Source organism: Eutrigla gurnardus (assembly GCF_963514095.1).
Source record: "Eutrigla gurnardus genome assembly, chromosome: 23".
In the NCBI taxonomy this organism is placed as follows: domain Eukaryota; kingdom Metazoa; phylum Chordata; class Actinopteri; order Perciformes; family Triglidae; genus Eutrigla; species Eutrigla gurnardus.
The window spans coordinates 5,871,358-5,890,661 of record NC_139934.1 but is presented as its reverse complement, the minus strand read 5'-3'; the positions used below and the strand labels follow the sequence as shown (position 1 = coordinate 5,890,661).

General features: G+C 45.9%; 1 protein-coding gene and 1 long non-coding RNA gene across 2 annotated transcripts; one reads left to right on the top strand and one right to left on the bottom strand.

Moving 5' to 3' along the window:
• Nucleotides 1-438: 438 nt before the first annotated feature.
• Nucleotides 439-9,377, top strand: gba2 (glucosidase, beta (bile acid) 2). The gene is made up of 18 exons (XM_084003463.1): nt 439-642; nt 926-1,642; nt 4,264-4,355; nt 4,483-4,598; nt 4,684-4,902; nt 4,980-5,219; nt 5,334-5,436; nt 5,508-5,661; nt 5,734-5,859; nt 5,943-6,127; nt 6,284-6,388; nt 6,460-6,567; nt 6,655-6,806; nt 6,900-7,006; nt 7,361-7,503; nt 7,610-7,725; nt 8,049-8,240; nt 8,312-9,377. The coding sequence occupies exons 2-18, from the start codon at nt 1,449-1,451 to the stop codon at nt 8,525-8,527; spliced, it is 2,568 nt and encodes an 855-aa protein (XP_083859589.1). The 5' UTR covers nt 439-642; nt 926-1,448; the 3' UTR covers nt 8,528-9,377.
• Nucleotides 9,378-17,733: 8,356 nt separating this feature from the next.
• Nucleotides 17,734-19,063, bottom strand: LOC311009201. Its single transcript, XR_014596618.1, has 3 exons — nt 18,934-19,063; nt 18,252-18,337; nt 17,734-18,043 (listed from the first exon to the last, which is right to left on the bottom strand). It is a non-coding gene; the product is annotated as an uncharacterized lncRNA (long non-coding RNA).
• Nucleotides 19,064-19,304: the final 241 nt, after the last annotated feature.

Below are 19,304 nucleotides of genomic sequence, written 5' to 3'. Positions count from 1 at the left end.
AGGAAGGTTTTTTGGTCGGCCATGTAGCAGACGTCCCGTGGCACAGCGATTCAGAGGTGGACCGTCGCTATAGTAACTTGTAGGGAGACGTAAACGCAATGACTACATATAACCTTTGTTTTTAGTGCGTTAACATCTCAATGCGTACACATGTCGATTTATAACTACTTAATAAATTTGATATTTTTGGAAAATGTGCAGATGAATAACAAGCGGAGGTAAAATTAATAAATGAGGATAAATAATCCCCCCCTTTTTAAACTCAGAATGGTACAGACCAAGCAGCGGCTTTGCTAGCTCTCTGGTACTCTACCTCCCTCAGTCAGGCTTGTCATACATCATTCCCTTCTAGACTGTTCGCTGATCTTTGACTCTATTGAACCCCAACAACAATTAGCCATTATTTGATTGCTCATTTAGTAGTTGGGTTGAGGTTTGTGTGCGCCAGTCTTGTAAAAGTAGGCGGTATACGTCGGCAGCCTGAGCGAGCCTGTTACCTGAGAGACCTGCCTGAGGGCTAACTGCTGCCACCGTACACTGACAGGCGTAAACGATTTGCATGTAGAGCGCCGAGCTAGCAGAAGCTACGGGATCCGGACGAGACTCGGCTAGGAGAAGCTGCGGAATGACGCCGTTGCTCCGGTATTTAAAACAAAAAATAACAACTCTTCTCTCCCGCTGTCAACGTAGAGCTAACTAGCGAGGTTATCCTCCGTTACGTGGGGGTTTGTTTAGCTAACGTTACGGGATTAATGATTAAGGTGATGTCATTTTATCTGTTTGCGGCTTTGCAGCTGACCACCGGTTACTGGGATGCTTGCTTGTTATATCCCTTCCTGTGCACTGTACATTTAATTTGTTAACTACTTTTTTAACATTTTTATTTATTCACAATTTAGTTTGATCCCTTTCGATCTCATTGTAGGTGTCCCGGCTAAACGACTGAGATCAGCATCCTCAACACTTCCTGTCGGTCTGTAGCTGCCATCCATCCATCCACAGCTGCTGACAGCACAGACGCATCCGGACTCCGTGCAAAAGGTGGCTGCAATCTCTTCGAAAAAACAAAAAAAAAAGGACTCCAATGGGTGATGGTGATGCAAATTGCTGCAACTACCCCCCCCTGTGATCTGAACACCATGAGCTGTCGAGGCTGAATTCTCTCGTGGACAACAATTATAATGGCTGTGGGACCTTCCACCCTAATGAACAACACTTTACCTGCAGGTATTCAGAGCTCGCCACCTGAGAACCGGTTTTCCCCAAAGGAGTGACTCTTTGAAGCTCACTCAAGATTTCAAATGCAGCTCCTCTCTTCAGTTTTTGTTTTTTTTGCTACGTGCTGAAGGCACGAAAAACTGACAAAAGGCAGTGAAAAGGTGTTTCCTTGCTCCCATTCATACATACTTTTTTTTCTAAGCTCCCCCACGTTGGGTGTGCTTGCCAAAATGACTACAGACTGGGGTGAGAAGTCCTCGGCGGACCTCATGAGCAGGTACGTCTCCAAGGAAACGGGACACGGCGTGCCACAGGAGGGTTGGCGGATCTGTCTGGCGCACGAGTTCAAGGAGAAGAGGAAGCCCTTTCAAGCCAAAGACGTCTCGCTGTCCAATGTATTTGAGCACATCGGGCTGGGAATCAGGTGAGGCGTCGCATACAGAACACGGAGAGGCTGATGGCATCTATAGATCACTAGTCGTTTTCCAATCAGAGATGCAGGTCAGGGGGATGAAAACGTGGTTTTCTAAACTGGTCAGACGATGATCGGTTCACCGAGAAGAGACAATCACTTACTTAACCTAACCTAACGCATGCAGGCCCACGTGTTTATAGATCCTCACCCAGTTTTTAATAATGGATGAAATCCACACCCAATACATTGTTAGCTCTATTGACACAGGCTGTTCTGTTGACACCCAAAGAAAAAAACAGGTCTATATCATGTTAACCCATTATGTGAATGCTCTTCTAAACTAATCGTATTTCTCAACCCACAAAATGTTTGAGGTCCGTCCCCACAAGTGTTTAACCAATTATTGTTATGAGTGCAATGCATTAAAAAGCAACGTAGTTTAGTCAGCGGTTAAAGGAATACGTGAGCTGTTTGTTTTTGTCTCTGTGCAAAGAAGGATGAGAACCATAAACACCTGATTAACAGGGTGGAATGCTCTTTTGCAACACGGTCTGCCATTTGTTTTCAAGTCTATTGGAGTGAAGATGATGAGATTGTCTCGGGTGTTTTTTGCCTGTGATTATTTTTAGCGTTTCCATAGCAGAAAATGACATGTTTCACAAAGTCTTGTGTAAATCAAAAGGACCTAACCACTCCTCCAAGGAGTCATAAGGCCCATCACTCACACTCCCACAATCATGATATCTCTGCTTGGAAGTGTCAGCTATATATCCCACAGCTTCTCAACATCTGTTGATCTGCTGGCGTTTGTTTTGCCGACAACACGCCGACATCAGAGATGCAATGTGATACATTCTGCAGCTCCGGCGGACCGCCGGGCTTACGGCCAGCGCCGCTTCCACTTATCGTGTCGATCCTGACAGAGAGAGACGATACGGACTTTCTAAACTCAAGATTTTTAAATGCTACCGCCGCTTCCTCTTTTTCACACCGGTCCCCCTCCTCCATGTGGCTCCTGCACCACAAGCTTGCTTCACTTTTGCAACAGTTATCAGGTGTTGCACACGTTAATGTGATGGTTGTTGTGGAGTCGGAGGAGGTTGCATAAGTACTAAAACATGTTCACTATACGGGCAAAAGTGGTAGAAAAATACATATAAATAATGTAAATAATGTAGGCTTTCTGCACCGTATGCTGTATTTTATTGGTATTTTATTATAAAGCAGTGTTGAGGGGAAAGAGGGGCTTTATTCCTTTTTTAATGGCTGGCCTGTTGTTGAACAACATGGCTACTCGGCCTGTATTCAGAGGCCGTTCAGGGCGAGGACCGAATGTTTGCATTCCAGCTGAGCCGCAGAACAAGAAGATCCTGACAATAATGCAACACGCCGCGACTTCAAACAACTCCCTCTAAACCCCATCCTGTTCATCCCCTCTGAGCTGAGCTACATTGGCGGACCATTGTGGTTTCTCTGCACGGAGCTTTTTCCTGTCAACGTATTGTTTCCGATAATGCCGGGGCCGTGCGTTGGCATTCACGGCTGTGCTGCGGTCCCACAACGAGCAGAGAGCTTTCTACGTTTTCTGGTCCTGCAGGTGTTGCAGTAAAGCTATGTTAAAAATGGATCATGAGATCAGGATGCTAACCCTGCTACTTGTTCTCTTCGGTTTCCAGTGGAGGAGTGAAGTAACTCTGCCTCACGACCACAGAAGGAGGGCGTGAACACGACCCCGGGTGGTGTTAATGCTACAGATGGCAGAGAGGAGCATTCTTTAAATGCAGCATGTTGGGAGCATCTAACTGGTGTCGTAAACCAACTGTTGAGCTTCCTGCAGATACATTATGGTCATTCTCTGCAATGGGATCCTAAATCTGTTCCTCAGTTTTGCTGGCGCCCTCTAGAGACCATTAGGACCATAACCCATAAGGCCCGTCTCACTAAACTACAACTCCTTCACCCAACTTTACATTTATGAGCAGAGCAAGTCTTTCATCTCAGAGATCAGAGTTCAGAACATAAACCGATTAATGCCCTCGCCTGAAGGCCTTCGGGCTCCGGGAGCTGTTTGAAACCTCACTGTAACACGGCCTCATTAATATTTTACACCACAACCCCGGTGTGATAGCCAGCGCTGCAACTAGACACACACTCACACTCACACTCACACTCTCTCTCACACACACACACACACACACACACACACTCACACTCACACACACACACACACACACACACACACCGCTGATATCAGTCACTCCCATAAAGTAGGGCTGCCACTTCATTCCCTTCATCCTACAAGCGCTTCCTTCATGCAGTTGCACAATTCCCTCATTGTGTGTGTGTGTGTGTGTGTGTCTCTGTGTGTGTGTTCCAGTGCTCAAGGCTTGGAAACAAGCAAGGAGAAAAAAGCATGATAGCCGATTCCACATATGCTCATGGTGGTTTATTCTCAACCCTTTTGAGAAGAGCGTGTTCATTCTTCACCCTTTAACACATGACACATGTTTAGGGTGCATGTCATGCTTAAGGGTGCCTGTGTGTGTGTGTGTGTGTGTGTGTGTGTGTGTGTGTGTGTTCAGCTGTCTTCACTGATGATTGTAACGTAAAGTGTGTGTGTGTTTATGCAGGTATCTAAAATGGTGGTACAAGAAGACCCAGGTGGAGAAGAAGGCGCCGTTCATCGATATGTTTCGTGCCCAACCCTTGCGGCAAATATACGGTGAGTTTTCAGTCCTCTCTCTCTCTCTCGGTGGACCAAAGCCGGTTTAGAATTTGACCAGATAAGGTCTTTGAAAGTAACTGAACACCGGCCGAATTCAAAGTTGACACCGCGCTCTAATTCACAGGCGCTCCACTTGGCGGCATCGGAGGAGGAACCATCACGAGAGGCTGGAGGGGGGAGTTCTGCAGATGGCAACTTAATCCTGGGATGTACCACTACAAGACTGTCATAGCAAACCAGGTGTGTGGGATGTTAGACCCATTCACAGAGGAGTTTAATGCTGGTTTTCAGTTACTTCAGAGAATAATGATTTCCCTTTCCTTAGTTCACAGTGTGTTTGCGTCGCGGGGGTCAAACGGTTTACCAGCAGGTGCTCTCTGTGGAGCGTCCTCCCACGCTACAAGGCTGGAACTGGGGCTACTGTGGCGAGTACGCCTTCTACCACGCGTTGTACCCCCGCGCCTGGACCGTCTACCACCTGCCGGGACAGAATGTCACCTTAACCTGCCGGCAGATCTCCCCCGTCATCCCCCACGACTACCAGGTAACCGAGTCACCGTGCAGGCCAGCAGCGTTCATGCTTTTGTAGGCGAATAAAACGAGGACATGCTGGTTCCTCAGGACTCCAGTCTCCCTGTGGCAGTGTTCGTGTGGGACGTAGAGAACGGGAACGACTACGCCCTGGACGTCTCCATCATGTTCACTGTGGTCAACGGGTCGGGACACAAGGACGACAAGTGCGGGGGACACTGGAATGAACCATTCCACCTGGAGAAGGAGGGGGAGGCGGTGTCTGGGGTCATGCTGCACCACTGCCCTGCGGTGAACCCTTACACTCTGTGCATCGCAGCCCGGGAACAGGTGCGGTTTTAACAAGCTTATGCGGCTCAAGAAATCCGGATTTATCCGGATTTATAATAATCAACCGGTTGTGAAACCTGTGGGTTTACCCCGAGCGTGTTTTTGTGTGTGCAGCCTGACAGGGAGGTCAGTCACCAGACGGCGTTCAGTCCAAGTGGAACCTGCGGCGGCCTGTGGAGTGACCTCATCACAGACGGACGGCTGGACTCTCCCACGGGTCAGTGCTCAGACTGGGGAGGGATGGGGAGACGTAACATGTTTTGAGTTAACCATCTCTCACCTGTACAGGATCCAGCCCGCCGACGCCCAAGGGAGAGACGGTGGCGGCGGCGCTGGCGGCGGGTTGCCCGGTGGCGGCTCAGAGCCGAGGCAGCCTGGAGTTCAGCCTGACCTGGGACATGCCCGCCATCACCTTCGGCTCTAGAGAGAGGGAACACGTCCGGTACGTCAAACGCACAGGAAACACACTCTCATCTCATCTCAGTGGCTTCTCACTTTCTTCTTCTGTTTCCAGGAGGTACACTCGTTACTTTGGGACCAAGGGGGACGCGTCGCCCTCGCTGAGTCACTACGCCCTGACACACTACACACAGTGGGAGAAGAGCATTGAGGAGTGGCAGAGGCCCGTCCTGCAGGACAGGTAGTTCAGACTCTGAAACCTCTGTAGGTTAAATCCAAAATGCGTATTAATCGTTGGTATTATCACCTTGTCCCGTGTTGCAGCTCCCTCCCCTCCTGGTATAAATCGGCCCTGTTTAACGAGTTGTACTTCGTGGTGGATGGAGGGACGGTGTGGACGGAGCTGGCGGAGGACGCCGATGTTAGTGGAGGGATACGCAGCGAGGAGGGGGGGCTGCCGGCGCAGCCCGCCGTCGTCAAGGAGTTCGGCCGCTTCGCCTACCTCGAAGGTAAATGCCAAGGAAACAGCTGTTAGTCTGTATACAGTAGTAGTATATATGTCACTTTAGAGCTGAAATAATGAATTAAATACCCAACTTTTTTGACGATTCAGTAATTTCTTTCTGATTCCAGCTTCTTTAATGTGAGTTTCTGTTTTATATCAGGTCAGGAGTACAGAATGTACAACACGTACGACGTGCACTTTTACGCCTCCTTTGCACTCATCATGCTGTGGCCCAAACTCGCCTTGAGTGTGCAGTATGATATCGGTAAGTGAAGTGTGTTTTCATATCGTTTTGCTCAAATGTGTGGAGGTCTTACAGCATGACTCTCTCCTCAGCTGGCAGCGTGGTCCAGCTGGACCCCACGGAGAGGATCCATCTGATGAGCGGGTTGTCTTCCCCCGTCAAGGCCAAGAACGTGGTTCCTCACGACATCGGAGACCCAGGTGAGAGGAGGAAAGGTCTCATTAACGGCACATTCTCACCTCGGTGTCACGAAGCGTCTCTCAGTGCGACATTTGTTGCCTCCCTAGACGACGAGCCGTGGCAGAGAGTGAATGCCTACCTCATCCATGACACTGCAGACTGGAAGGACCTGAACCTGAAGTTCGTCCTGCAGGTCTACAGGGACTTCCACCTCACCCAGGACAGTCAGTACCTGCAGGACATGTGGCCCATCTGTCAGGTACAACTCCCCCCCCGACGTCGCCCTGATTGCACTGCGTTTTGAGAGTTTTGAGTTAAACTCGGCTGTGTTTTAATGTGGCCGGTCTGCTAGGCAGTGATGGAGTCGGAGATGAAGTTCGACCTGGATGGAGACGGCCTGATAGAGAACTCGGGGTATGCTGACCAGACGTATGACGGCTGGACGGTGACTGGACCGAGGTGAGAGGATGGGGAAAAAACACCCTGAAATAAACACAAACGGTAGAGATCAGGAGCTAAAACGAATGAATGGCCGCAGGAAAAACTGCAGCTGGGCTTCTCTAAACATGACCTGAGAGGTTGAGATCACAGGCTGTGGCTTTGGCTTCCCAAACAGACACTTCCTGTTTCCTATTGAATCTTTCAAGAGAGTCGAGGCAGCACATGAAGCACCACAGCTGGGACATGAACTTAGGTCATCTAAGGGGGGGGGGGGATTCCTGCACTGGCAACAATGAAGAATAATGTCGAACTGGACTCGTAGAGTCAAGTGTTTAACATGATCACGGTTGAGTTTGACGTGTATTTTCCCAGTGCGTACTGTGGCGGGCTGTGGTTGGCGTCCCTGTGTGTGATGTGTAAAATGGCCCGGCTGCTGGACGACACGGACACGTACCGACGCTACCGGGACGTCTTGGACAGGGGCAGCGCTGCTTTTGACAAGCTGCTGTGGAACGGTGAGTTCTGTCGGATGCATTTAGGGTTTTAAAAACATACACATTGTGTTATATTGTTGTACTTCCAACATCAACTTTCATTTTTGTATTTTCCCCTCATGTCCAGATAAGTACTACAACTATGACAGCAGCGGGAGAGACCTCTCTAACAGCGTCATGTCGGACCAGTGTGCCGGCCAGTGGTTCCTGAGGGCGTCGGGGCTGGGAGACGGAGACTACAAGGCAAGTTAAAGCAGGGCCCCACAGAAATCCAGCCCGCCACTCTGTTTACTTTATATATGTCAATGTTTGCCTTTTGTTCTGTAGCAGAAACTGGATTAGGGTTTCAGTTCCCGCCTCCTTTAGTCACTCATTCCTTTCTCCCTTCCCCCAGCTCACAGGTGTGTCTTTCCTCACCTTCCTCTCCTGTCAAGGTTGAAAATGGCTAATCTGTGCTTTTTTTCCTTTCCCCTATCCTGCTGTAATGTATGCTTAGCAGCAAAACACCTCTTTGAATCTAACAAAGTCGTGTTTTCACATTTTGTTTACTTCTCTCCCCCATCCAGGCTTTTCCTAAAGAAAAAATCCAGAGTGCACTAAAAACGGTTTTTGACTTGAATGTAATGAGCTTCGCCGGCGGCCACATGGGGGCAGTAAACGGCATGCGTCCTGAGGGGGTGCCTGACCGCTCCAGCGTCCAGTCGGATGAGGTCTGGATCGGAGTGGTGTACGGACTGGCAGCCACTATGATCCATGAGGTGAGTGCTTGGAGGAAATTCCCAAAAATATCAAACTATTTACACTTATTTTGACACTTTTGCCCCCTCAGGGTATGCGGGAGGAGGGTATGCGCACGGCGGAGGGTTGCTACCGAACTGTGTGGGAGAAGCTGGGCATGGCCTTCCAGACTCCTGAGGCCTACTGCGAGAAGAACATCTACCGCTCTCTGGCGTACATGAGGCCTCTGAGCATCTGGGCCATGCAGCTAGCCCTGAACACTTCGAATCAAACTGGAGACGCCGATTCGAGACAGAATCAGAGCTAGGACCGGCCATTTTAAACCGGTGGGATAAAGAGAGGTGCAGCAAGTGACCTTTGAACTCTCCCGCTGCCACCGCCTGCGTCTGCACTCCCGCCACGGGGGCCCTATTTGATTTTTTGATTAGATTCAGACGTTTGAGGCTCAACTTGAAAGCGGTGATGATTTATGCTTGAAAAAGTCGGTAGCTACTGTAGAATGTACTGTTAGGCGAGGAGTTTTTCAAGATAATTATTATTTTTCAACATCATAGTTTGTATAGCTAATTAAAAAACTGACCATGTGTTTAGGGATGCACCGATACCACTTTTTTTTCAGACCAAGTACAAGTACATTTCAGTACTTGCCTATACCGATTAAAGTACTTAATAATGCGTTACAGTTCTAACAATACCTTTAAAAACATGCTTTAGTTTGTGTGTTATCAGCTAAAATTAATTCAAACTACTTCGGAGAACAGCGCAGGTCCACCTTAAAGGCCAGTCCACCTTAAGTGCACCTGAGCCAGAGCAGCTATTTGTTGCTAACTAACCCCCTTCACTTTAATTTTAAGCAGACTTACGAGCAGGACACTGGAACTTTACCCACGATGCACTGCTACATTAACGCTCTCTCGACCGGACTAATGATGTAGATTCCTCCATGTCATTTTGAATGCTGTACTGTGACGTCATGATGTGTGTGATGACTAGTGTTTACTGGAATTTACTTTTTTTTGTTTGTTTAGCATTTGGTGCCTTGTCGCGTGTTGGCCATATTATCTATAGTATATTAATGTAGCGGCAACATTTATTATGTTTTATGAAATCCAATATTCATGACAATCATGCTGAATAAATGACTGAATAAGATACAAGAGCGGGTTCGTTGTGTTGTTAATGACTTGTATGTGAGTCAGTACTTATAGCACACAAATACTTGCATAAGGTGGACCCAGCTGGTCACGCCACTCAAGAGGCACAGACACCCGTCTCTGTGGCGCTACTTGGTTCAGGAGAGTCGGTCTACGGTCCAATCTCAGCATCCAATCACGAGACTCCCTCTCCAATGTCAAGATTGGACGGAGGCCAATCAGAGTCGTCGCTGTCCAATGTCAGATTGGATGGAGACCAATCACGCTTCGACATCAGATTGGTCTCCATCCAATCTGAGGGGGCAATCACGTCGCTTCTTTCTGGTTACGTTGGCCCGCTTACGTCTCCGTCTCGAAGCGAACGAAAACTTGGAAAACTTGCATCTGATTTACAGTAAATACATTCATTTTTTTCTGATCGAATGGTCATCAATGTTATATTTCCATATTCTAATTCTATGATTTCGTTGGCGAGTCATGAAGTTTTCCAGCAACTTCAGTCATCGTAGCTAGCTACTGTAATAGCGTTACTGTGCTGCGTTAGCGGTCCGCGTGTACTGTAATAGCGCTACAATGAATGGAGACACTCGTGTATGACTATATATTTATATCGTTATAATATTCAGTCATCGTAGCTAGCTACTGTAATAGCGTTACTGTGCTGCGTTAGCGGTCGGTGTGTACTGTAATAGCGCTACAATGAATGGAGACACTCGTGTATGACTATATATTTATATCGTTATAATATTCCGAATATTCTGATTAAAGTAAGGCATCATTTAGCTCAACAACCATACGCAATTGGTTAGCGCGTTCGGCTGTTAACCGAAAGGTTGGTGGTTCAAGCCCACCCAGCGACGTTATTTATTTAAATAAACGGGTAAATTAATGAACAAGGTGTTTGCCATGTCCAAAGTCCAAACCAGCAACAAAACCATGTCACGCCCGTATGTGTCTACGCAAGGAGACTCTGGCTGTGTTCGAAATGCCGTACTAACGTACTGCCTACTACATACTCAAGTGTGTATGTACTGCATACTGCATACTGCCTACTAAATGAACGTTTGAGTATGCTGTTACCCTCAGACTGTTCACACCGAAGTATACACATCTCATACTACATTTTTTTGTTTTTTTTTAACTTTATTGACATCTCGTCCTCATCTTCTCTCACGTAACCGAATCGATTACGTTAGCGGTTCTAGCTCCCGTTTAATGGAAATTACTTATCAAAATATAAAGCATGATTATTATTACAGTTAATTTAATATTTGTAAATATTTTTTAAGTCAAATTACAATTGTCAAACGTTTTCTACAGTTTATTATATATGCGCGCTCTCACGCTTTCCCTCTTTCTTCCTCTTACCCGAGTAGCTGCCTTCACTCGCCATCGATCGCGACTGTTAAGCAGCTTTTATCGATCATTAATCGTCCGTTCATAGATCGTATTATAGCTCTGACCACGGAACACCAGCAGCTTCACCGCGGAGACGACGGAGGCAATCGGCCCGTCGGAGGAGCTACATTATTCACATGTACATGGAATTTGGATTTCCCTCTGAAGTAAGTAATATCACTTATCTGGTTTAAATACGTTCCTTTATTATTTGATTATCAATAGATGTGCATATGCATGCATAATCAAATGTAGGCTACATGTAGGCTAATATAAGTGGTTTTAATAATACCATGCATGAGTTTGGTGTGATAAAAATAAACAAGTACAAGCAAGTGGTATATTAGTGAATAATTTATGAGACAAATAATCCATGTTATATATACACAGGTTGCAATACGTGTATGATAAGAATAAATAAGTAGTTTATCAACAAATGAATAGGAAAGCATTCAGAATAAATGTAATATCTGATGTTTTCTGTTACAGGTAGGTGCCAGACGGCCGGACTGCAGGTCAATTCTCATGTTCCCCCGCTGGGCCTCTACTTCGGGAAGGGGATTTAAGGAAGGACTTCTGTCTTTAAAGGCGTTCCACGGAGAACCTCGTCCACTGCTTACTAACAGAACAGATGGGTTCCATGTCCATTGTTAAAAGAATTTTTCCGTAAACGAATAAATTCACCCAAGGAGGAGATCAGAGACATAAGTAAAGTCGACGTCTGACTTTAATCTTGTACAAGAGGAGGAGTAACAATGCAACAACGTGTGAGGATGCTACAGAGGAAGTGCTCAAATCACTGTTGTGACTTGAGTCTTTTAAAGGCACAGGAGATGATGCGTCATTGACAGTTAATCTTCATGCAGAACTAGACATCATGACTACCAGGCCTCTGATAACATTTAGGTCAGCAATGGGGAGACTAAAGAAATAAACAGTTCAACACATAAAGCTGTAACCTGAACTAAGAAAACTTTAAGACATGAGATTATACAAAATTCTTATAACATTCCCTCCTGTTTATGCTTATCTTAAGCATAATCATTAGTTCAATTTTGTGGAGGGTGAGAGCGAAAACCCTGTCAGGCAGTTTCTTAGCAACTTCAGTATCCATCTTTACATTTAGGCAGGGAAATTCTCTCACGGCCCCTCTGCCTACAGGCGACCGCCTTGTGGTCCTCCAGTCCAATCGGGAAAATACAGTGATTCAATTCAAACAAGGTTATACATAAAAAAATCTAATCTCTAACAGTCTAAAGCTTAATAGGAAGGAAGAATAGAAATCAAACAAAATGTCCAACGCAGGCTGGTCAACCCATCGATCCCGTTAGTCGAACCTGACCCTGCCTAAGAAATCTCACCCTGAGCTCGTTGAAAACAATAAAACATTACAGACTTCCTTCCATCATGTGATTAACATATAGTGGAGATAACATCCTTCTCTTAGGCTACACTCGTAATGCTTATCAGTATCTTACATCTTCTTTTTGGGATTTTATGTAAATACATCATTGTGCTGTGGAATTTATGTTTTTATTTTTATTTAAACTACTAATCATAGAAATCCTCCAAGTCCCCGTACATGTCCTCAGCTTCCAGATCACCTGGAACTTTCTGGTCACCTAGGAATCTGGAAGCACACTTCACAGGGGTTATTTCATCGTCACTGTATTCTGATAGATATGATGTCGCATCACCTTTATCCTCCTCATCCGGCACTCTGGTGTACAGTAACATCTTGTTCATCGCAACGTCAATCAGCCTCTGAACTAAGTCTCTCAGGAATGGAACACAACAACAACACAACGTAGTCATAATTATGGTCATTATATTTATGGTTATCAAAACTGATTGTATGAGCCCTGACCACCTCCCAAACATGCTCTCCATCCATGAAAAGTAAGGGTGATCGTCAATACCTGAGTTTTCTGCGAACTCCTCGGATAGCGACGTCAAACCTGCCAGCGCCCTAGTCCCACTGCTGTCAGCGGTGTTATAGGGAATGAAAGTGTAACACATATCCCCAAACATCTTACACACGCCTCCCTTCTCGGCCAGCAGCATGTCCAGCGCCAGCCGTTTCTGCCACGCCATGAGACTAGTCCTATCTAATTGTGAAGACAACCCCTTGATGCTGTCTCTGACATAATTGATGAACCTTTGTTGGTTATAATACAAATAGTTAATCCAATCAACATTTTTAATGTTGGTCTAAGTGTCTTACCACCGCAGAACCACCAGATGTCCGCCCTGGTCACAAGTTGTCTTCTCACCCACGCATCCTGCACACCCCCTTCTCCTGCTGATAACTTCAGGGTTAGATTACAAGGAGCCAAAGTTCCTTCACTAACCGTACCTTCTTCTCTAGACAGACAGGTGTAGTTGCCGTCATATGGCTCAAACCAGGGTGGCCACGTGTGAGTTGGCACAGGGGGAAACAATTGGTGTACAGTGGTGCAGTTCCTGTCAGCGGGTAGAGACACAAAGTTATACAATTTGCGGTCTGATTTCTCTTTTAGCTCTTAATTTGGCTGGTGTTGAATTAGCTAGCGTTGTATTGGCTAGTGTCGAATTTACAATCAGTGATTCAGCTGCGGTGCGATTGTTGTTGCCATTCGATTGTCGAGAGTGAAGTTTGTGTACCCAGAGTATCGGAATTACCACTATCACTGCTACCAGACTGATTAGACACAATGTTCCTCTCATACCGCATCCCGTCCTTCGAAACAGATGCCACAGTCTATCTGCCATGGTGTGGTGTTTTTACTTATCTGTCCCCTCCGGAGTGCTGTATGCTCTCTTACAGTGTGTCAGATGAACCCACGTTCGTCTCTCAGTGATGTGGACTGCTGTCGGTGTAGATAGCAGAACCTTATATGGACCTTCCCAGCGAGTAGATGACCAGTGATAACTGCAATGAAACTTTTAGTTGAATGTTAGACATTTCTGATAATTTAGCCATGACTTGGTTTCTGAAATGTGGACCGTTTTCACAATAAATTGTTTCTGGGAATCCGAATCTTAGTGCAATAATAGTAGCAAAGATTTTTGCTACCACTATAGCGTCGTTTGTTGCTGTTGGTGTGATTTCAACCCATTTTGAAAACATATCTCCTATTACTAGACAGTATTTCTTCCCCTTTGATTTGTTTAGTTCGATGAAGTCCATGCATATTGTTTGGAAAGGATATTCAGCTTTCAGGAATGCTCCCCTTTTTTGTGCTTGGAACAAATCAAACAGGATGCACAAAATTTTTTAGAGTAATTTTGGAATCCATATGTTGTAAAACATTTACTTATCATTGTCACCATCCCTCCTGTTGAGACATGGGTAATCCCATGGCTCAAAATAGCCGCAAATCGATAGAGGGTTTTAGGAAGGATGGGCTTACCCTCAGGTCATCTCCAGATGTCGTTATCTGTTTGTTTTGCTCCTTTGTCGCACCACAGTGAGTTCTCAGTGTCTGGTGTTATAGCCTGCATGTCCTTCAAGATATCATGGTCAATGTGCTCTGTGTCAGTATCAGCTACAAAAATGTAATCTAAGCCCCGTCCCTCTGTCGCTGCGCGTTTAGCTTCTACGTCTGCTTTGGGGTTTCCCCGTGAAACTGGTTAGAATCAAATGTTTGTGTTGAATAGATTTGCCTGTAGATGTTACCATGCCTCTGTTTTTCCACTGTTGGTCGAAAACATGCAGTGTGGAGAATGCATACTGGCTATCTGTGTAGACTGTGATAGCTTTCCCTTCCCCCAATCTACATGCCTCCATCAAAGCTACTCTGTCTGCTGCCTGTGCTGAGAAATGTGATGGCAAAGGTGAGGATTTCAGCACCCTCCCCTGTGTCACCACCGCACACTACTGGCATTCCTGCCATCTGGTTTTCCTGCAGGAACCGTCAACAAACATTGTTATGTCTGGATGTGTGAGTGGTGTATCAGTCAGGTCTGCTCTCAGCAAAACAGTCTCCTCAGTTTTAACTAAGCAGTCATTTTTATCACCGTCCTGTTCGTATGGCAAAGGTGTAGATGGATTCAATGTGTTGCAGCGTTCGATTGTCAAATGTGGCTGCACCATTAGTATTGTCATACAATTGAGATGCCGTGCTGGTGACATGAAAGCTACTTTGTTTTGCATCAGAAGTACAGAAATCGCATGTGAAACCTTCAATGTCAATGGATGAAACAACACGAGTGAAGCTGAACTTTGTACAGCAATAACTGCTGCCTGCACTGCCTGTAAACATGGAGGCATAGCTCTGGCTATGGGATCAAGTTTAGAAGAGTAGTAAACTATCGGTCGTAGTTTTTGTCCAAAAGGCTGTGTTAAAACACTGGTTATGAATCCTTGTCTCGCGTCACATGTTTGGATGAAAGGTTTTTTGTAGTCTGGGAGTGCTAATACTGATGTGCTCACTAAAACCTGTTTTAGTTGTTTAAAGGCCTGTTCTGCCTCCTGTGTCCAAATAATCTTATCCCCGGCTGCCATAGGTTGATCATAGATTACACCCTGCAGTGGTTGTGCTAATTCAGCGTAATTAGCAATCCATTGCCTGCAAAAGCCTGTCATGCCTAAGAATGACATCATTTACTTTGTGACCTTGTTCAGCTAAAAACTTCAGCAGTGCTAAAGTGTCTATTTTACAGTCAGCTTGAGTTTTTGAAGCCATCAGAATATCATCAACATACAATAGAATTTTGGTGGGTTAAATTTGGCTAAATTTGATGACATCGCCTGTGTGCTGTGTGTGTGTGTGTGTGTGTGTGGGTGGGTGTGTGTGTGTCTCGGCATGACCTGTCCGTTGAGATAGTCACGCAGTTGATGAGTCTCGATGCCGTCTGAGTCCTCTGCCTCTTGCCCCTCCTCCTCGTCCTCCTCCGGACCTGCAGCCTCTCACCCAATGTCCAGTTTTAGCAAACATCGTTCCTGTCTCTCGACCTGCTCCCCTCCGCGCCCCCTCCTCTCCCTCCTTCTCCTCCTCCTCTCCGCCATCCACCCCGCTTTCTCGGTGCACCCTCTCGGTAAAACACATTGCAATCACTCCTCCAATCATCACCATCATCATCAAGACAAAGTAGTCACTTATCTCCTCCTTTCCCTTGTTTCTGTGTATGTGATGAAATAAGAGGATTGAATGTCTTACCGCTACGGGTTTTACCCCCTTGTTCTGCGTCCCATGGGTGCCCTGGTATTTGCGGAGCGGAGGCTTCTGGCGGTTCGGAGGAGGCCGGAACATGTGCCGGCCTGGGGTGGAGTGGAGGTGGCCGCAGATGAGGCTGATCCGGGTAGGGAGAGGGACAGGCGTCGGACCCAGAGTGACTTCGTCATCATCTCTCCGTTGTTCTCGGCGAGAATAAAGAACAGGATAAAGATTAGAACTTGTCTGTTTGTGTGCTTCTTTTTCTTTTCACTCCTGCTCTAGTCTAATTTCCTTATCTTCCTGCTCCCAATCTCTTAGTTTCCTCCACATTTAGTCTTCCCCGAAACCCATATTTGGTTTTCAACAGCTTAAGATATTTGACGCTGTCTTTATCTTTTTCCCGCATATACTTTGAATCTCCTGTATATCACCTTCCGTGTTCCGGCCGCAACACGAATGGCTGTTACCCTTTTTTTTTATTTATTTATATCTAGTTCACCCAATTCTATTTAATTTTAAATAGGTTGTATATATACTCACAAACAAATATAATAATAATAAGAAGAAAAACATACACGGCAGAAACTTACAAACAAATATAATACGAACGTGCTCAGCAAAAAACTAATGTTTGTCTTACCTGAATGATAGCGCTTTTTCCCTTTTTGTTAACTCAGGCGGCCTGGTGGATCAAAGTAGTTTACGTCGTTCCAAAGACGTGTTACTGGCCTCCAGACCCAGTACTTTGAGGTAGGAATCAAAGTAGGTCCCGTCGTTCCAAAGACGTACACCTTATACTGTTCTCAGGCCCAGTACTCCGAGGTGCTTGTTTGACCTCGGTTTTTTTTACTGACTTGGCAAGACTCCCTCCTAAATCAAAACTACCCGATAGGAGAATCCCTCCTCTCCCCTTTTTTTTTTTTTTGTAACTGGTCGACTGTTGTCAACACAGTTCTCTGTGTCTTGCTAAATGAGTAGAAAAACCTTTTCACCCGATCTGGTAAAACTCTTTCTCGGCAAGTTGAGAATCCTGGATTGCCTTGTTGCTTCTCGGGCTTGTGGCCCCCGGACTTTAAACCGTGCAATCCTAGACAGCTTTGCGGCGCTTTTTGGGTCTCCCACCCCCTCAACGCTTTTTGGACCTAAGCCTAAGCCCCCCGGATTTTAAACCCCACGCTTTTTTGGACCGTAGTCCCCGGACTTTAAACCTGGCTGTCTATTACTGGCCCCAGACGCAGTCTTCGAGATCCCAGATCTCAGTTGTTTTACCAAATGGTGAAAATCCCCTCATTCAGGAATTTTGTGTTTGCCCGATTTGTTTTAAATGCCTCAGATTCCTCCTTCGTTCGGACCCCGTCACTGCTCTCCTCTCCAGCCGGGCCCGCCTTGCAAGGTGTTCAGGCCTGGTAGTTGGAGAAAAGAAACAGATATTGGGCCCCACGTTGGGCGCCAAATGTTAAAAGAATTTTTCCGTAAACGAATAAATTCACCCAAGGAGGAGATCAGAGACATAAGTAAAGTCGACGTCTGACTTTAATCTTGTACAAGAGGAGCAGTTACAGTGCAACAACGTGTGAGGATGCTACAGAGGAAGTGCTCAAATCACTGTTGTGACTTGAGTCTTTTAAAGGCACAGGAGATGATGCGTCATCGACAGTTAATCTTCATGCAGAACTAGACATCATGACTACCAGGCCTCTGATAACATTTAGGTCAGCAATGGGGAGACTAAAGTAATAAACAGTTCAACACATAAAGCTGTAACCTGAACTAAGAAAACTTTAAGACATGAGATTATACAAAATTCTTATAACATCCATAGTTCCACGGTGGTGATGGGGATGACAGCGACGAAGCCCAGCCACTCCAGCAGTCCTGGGACATCCTCAGAGGCAACAGCAGTCCTGGGACATCCTCAGAGGCAACAGCAGTCCTGGGACATCCTCAGAGGCTCCAGCAGTCCTGGGACATCCTCAGAGGCTCCAGCAGTCCTGGGATATCCTCAGAGGCTCCAGCAGTCCTGGGACATCATCAGAGGCTCCAGCAGTCCTGGGATATCCTCAGAGGCTCCAGCAGTCCTGGGATATCCTCAGAGGCTTGTAGCTGCAGTGTCTGCTCCAAATGTCCAGATCCCTGTGTTGCAGGAACATGATTATTGTTGAGGTTTTATTTGTGTTTATCAGTAGTGCAGTTTATAAGTAAAACTTCATGGACTCTGATGTTTTAACACATTGTAGATATTACCCAGCAATGTCTTTGCCTGATTATTTATAAGAAAGACAACTTCATCTGGTTTCTTTTATGCTGTAGAGTTCAATACTTTAAACTGCTTCCAACTCACCTTGTATTTCTGCTTCATGTTCTCCCACTTCTTCTTAGCTCATCCAGCTCCACCTTCCCTCCATCCCATGTTCTTCAATAAACATCCTATATGAAGAACAGCACGTAGAAAAGTGTTACAGTTCAATGATGATTTCTTGCTGTTCATCAGAACGTTTCAGGTAGACATCTCAGGAGAGCAGTACATCTCCCATCTATATACGCTGGTGTTCAACCTTATATCATTGAGTAGCTAAATATGCACCAGTAGTTGTTAAGCCCTGCATATAAGAATTATAACATTTAAACCACATTTTCTGAAGTGAAGCCTCTCAGAGCAGCATTCCTCCTGCCGGTGAACGTCTCCTCATCGTTCCCCCCACTGAATGAGGCGCCCCGGTGTCTGCATCCGTCCCTTTAACGGACAACGGTGCACGGCGTTATTAACCACCGTTAGTAAATATATAACCACGGTTTAACATAAGCACTATATTATTAGTTAACGTCGGTAAAAACGGCACATTTTCCGCTTCGCTTGCGCTCGCTAACCCCTATGGTAAATTACCGTCAGTAGGCTAGCCGGCTGGCAGGACCTTCGATTCGTAACGTTAACGTACAATGCCAACAACAATAAAGTAACGTTCATTATCAATACGATTTAAAAGTCAGCTGGAAACATAAAAGTCATGTTACAGTATACTTACATGTGTACGCGGTTTGTGTCGGGCTGTCGCCAGAATCACCGCAGTCGTCCGCCATTATCCAAAACTTTTCAGAAGTCAGACGAACCGCAATGCATTTTGGGGAAGTTGAGTATATTTAGCAAGGTCCGCTGTATACTCAGAAATTCTTGCCAATGCAGTATACATCCGGGCATTTCTCGCGTACACAAATTCACATACTATTGTATCTGAACGCACTACGTACTCAAATTTACGTCACAATTGAGTACGAGTAGGACGTTAGTATGGCATTTCGAACACAGCCTCTGACTCATGTAGTGGAAACTTTATGCTCAAACGTTGACAGTCAATGCATCACTGTGACACATCATCGGGTGCTGCTCTCGTATCCA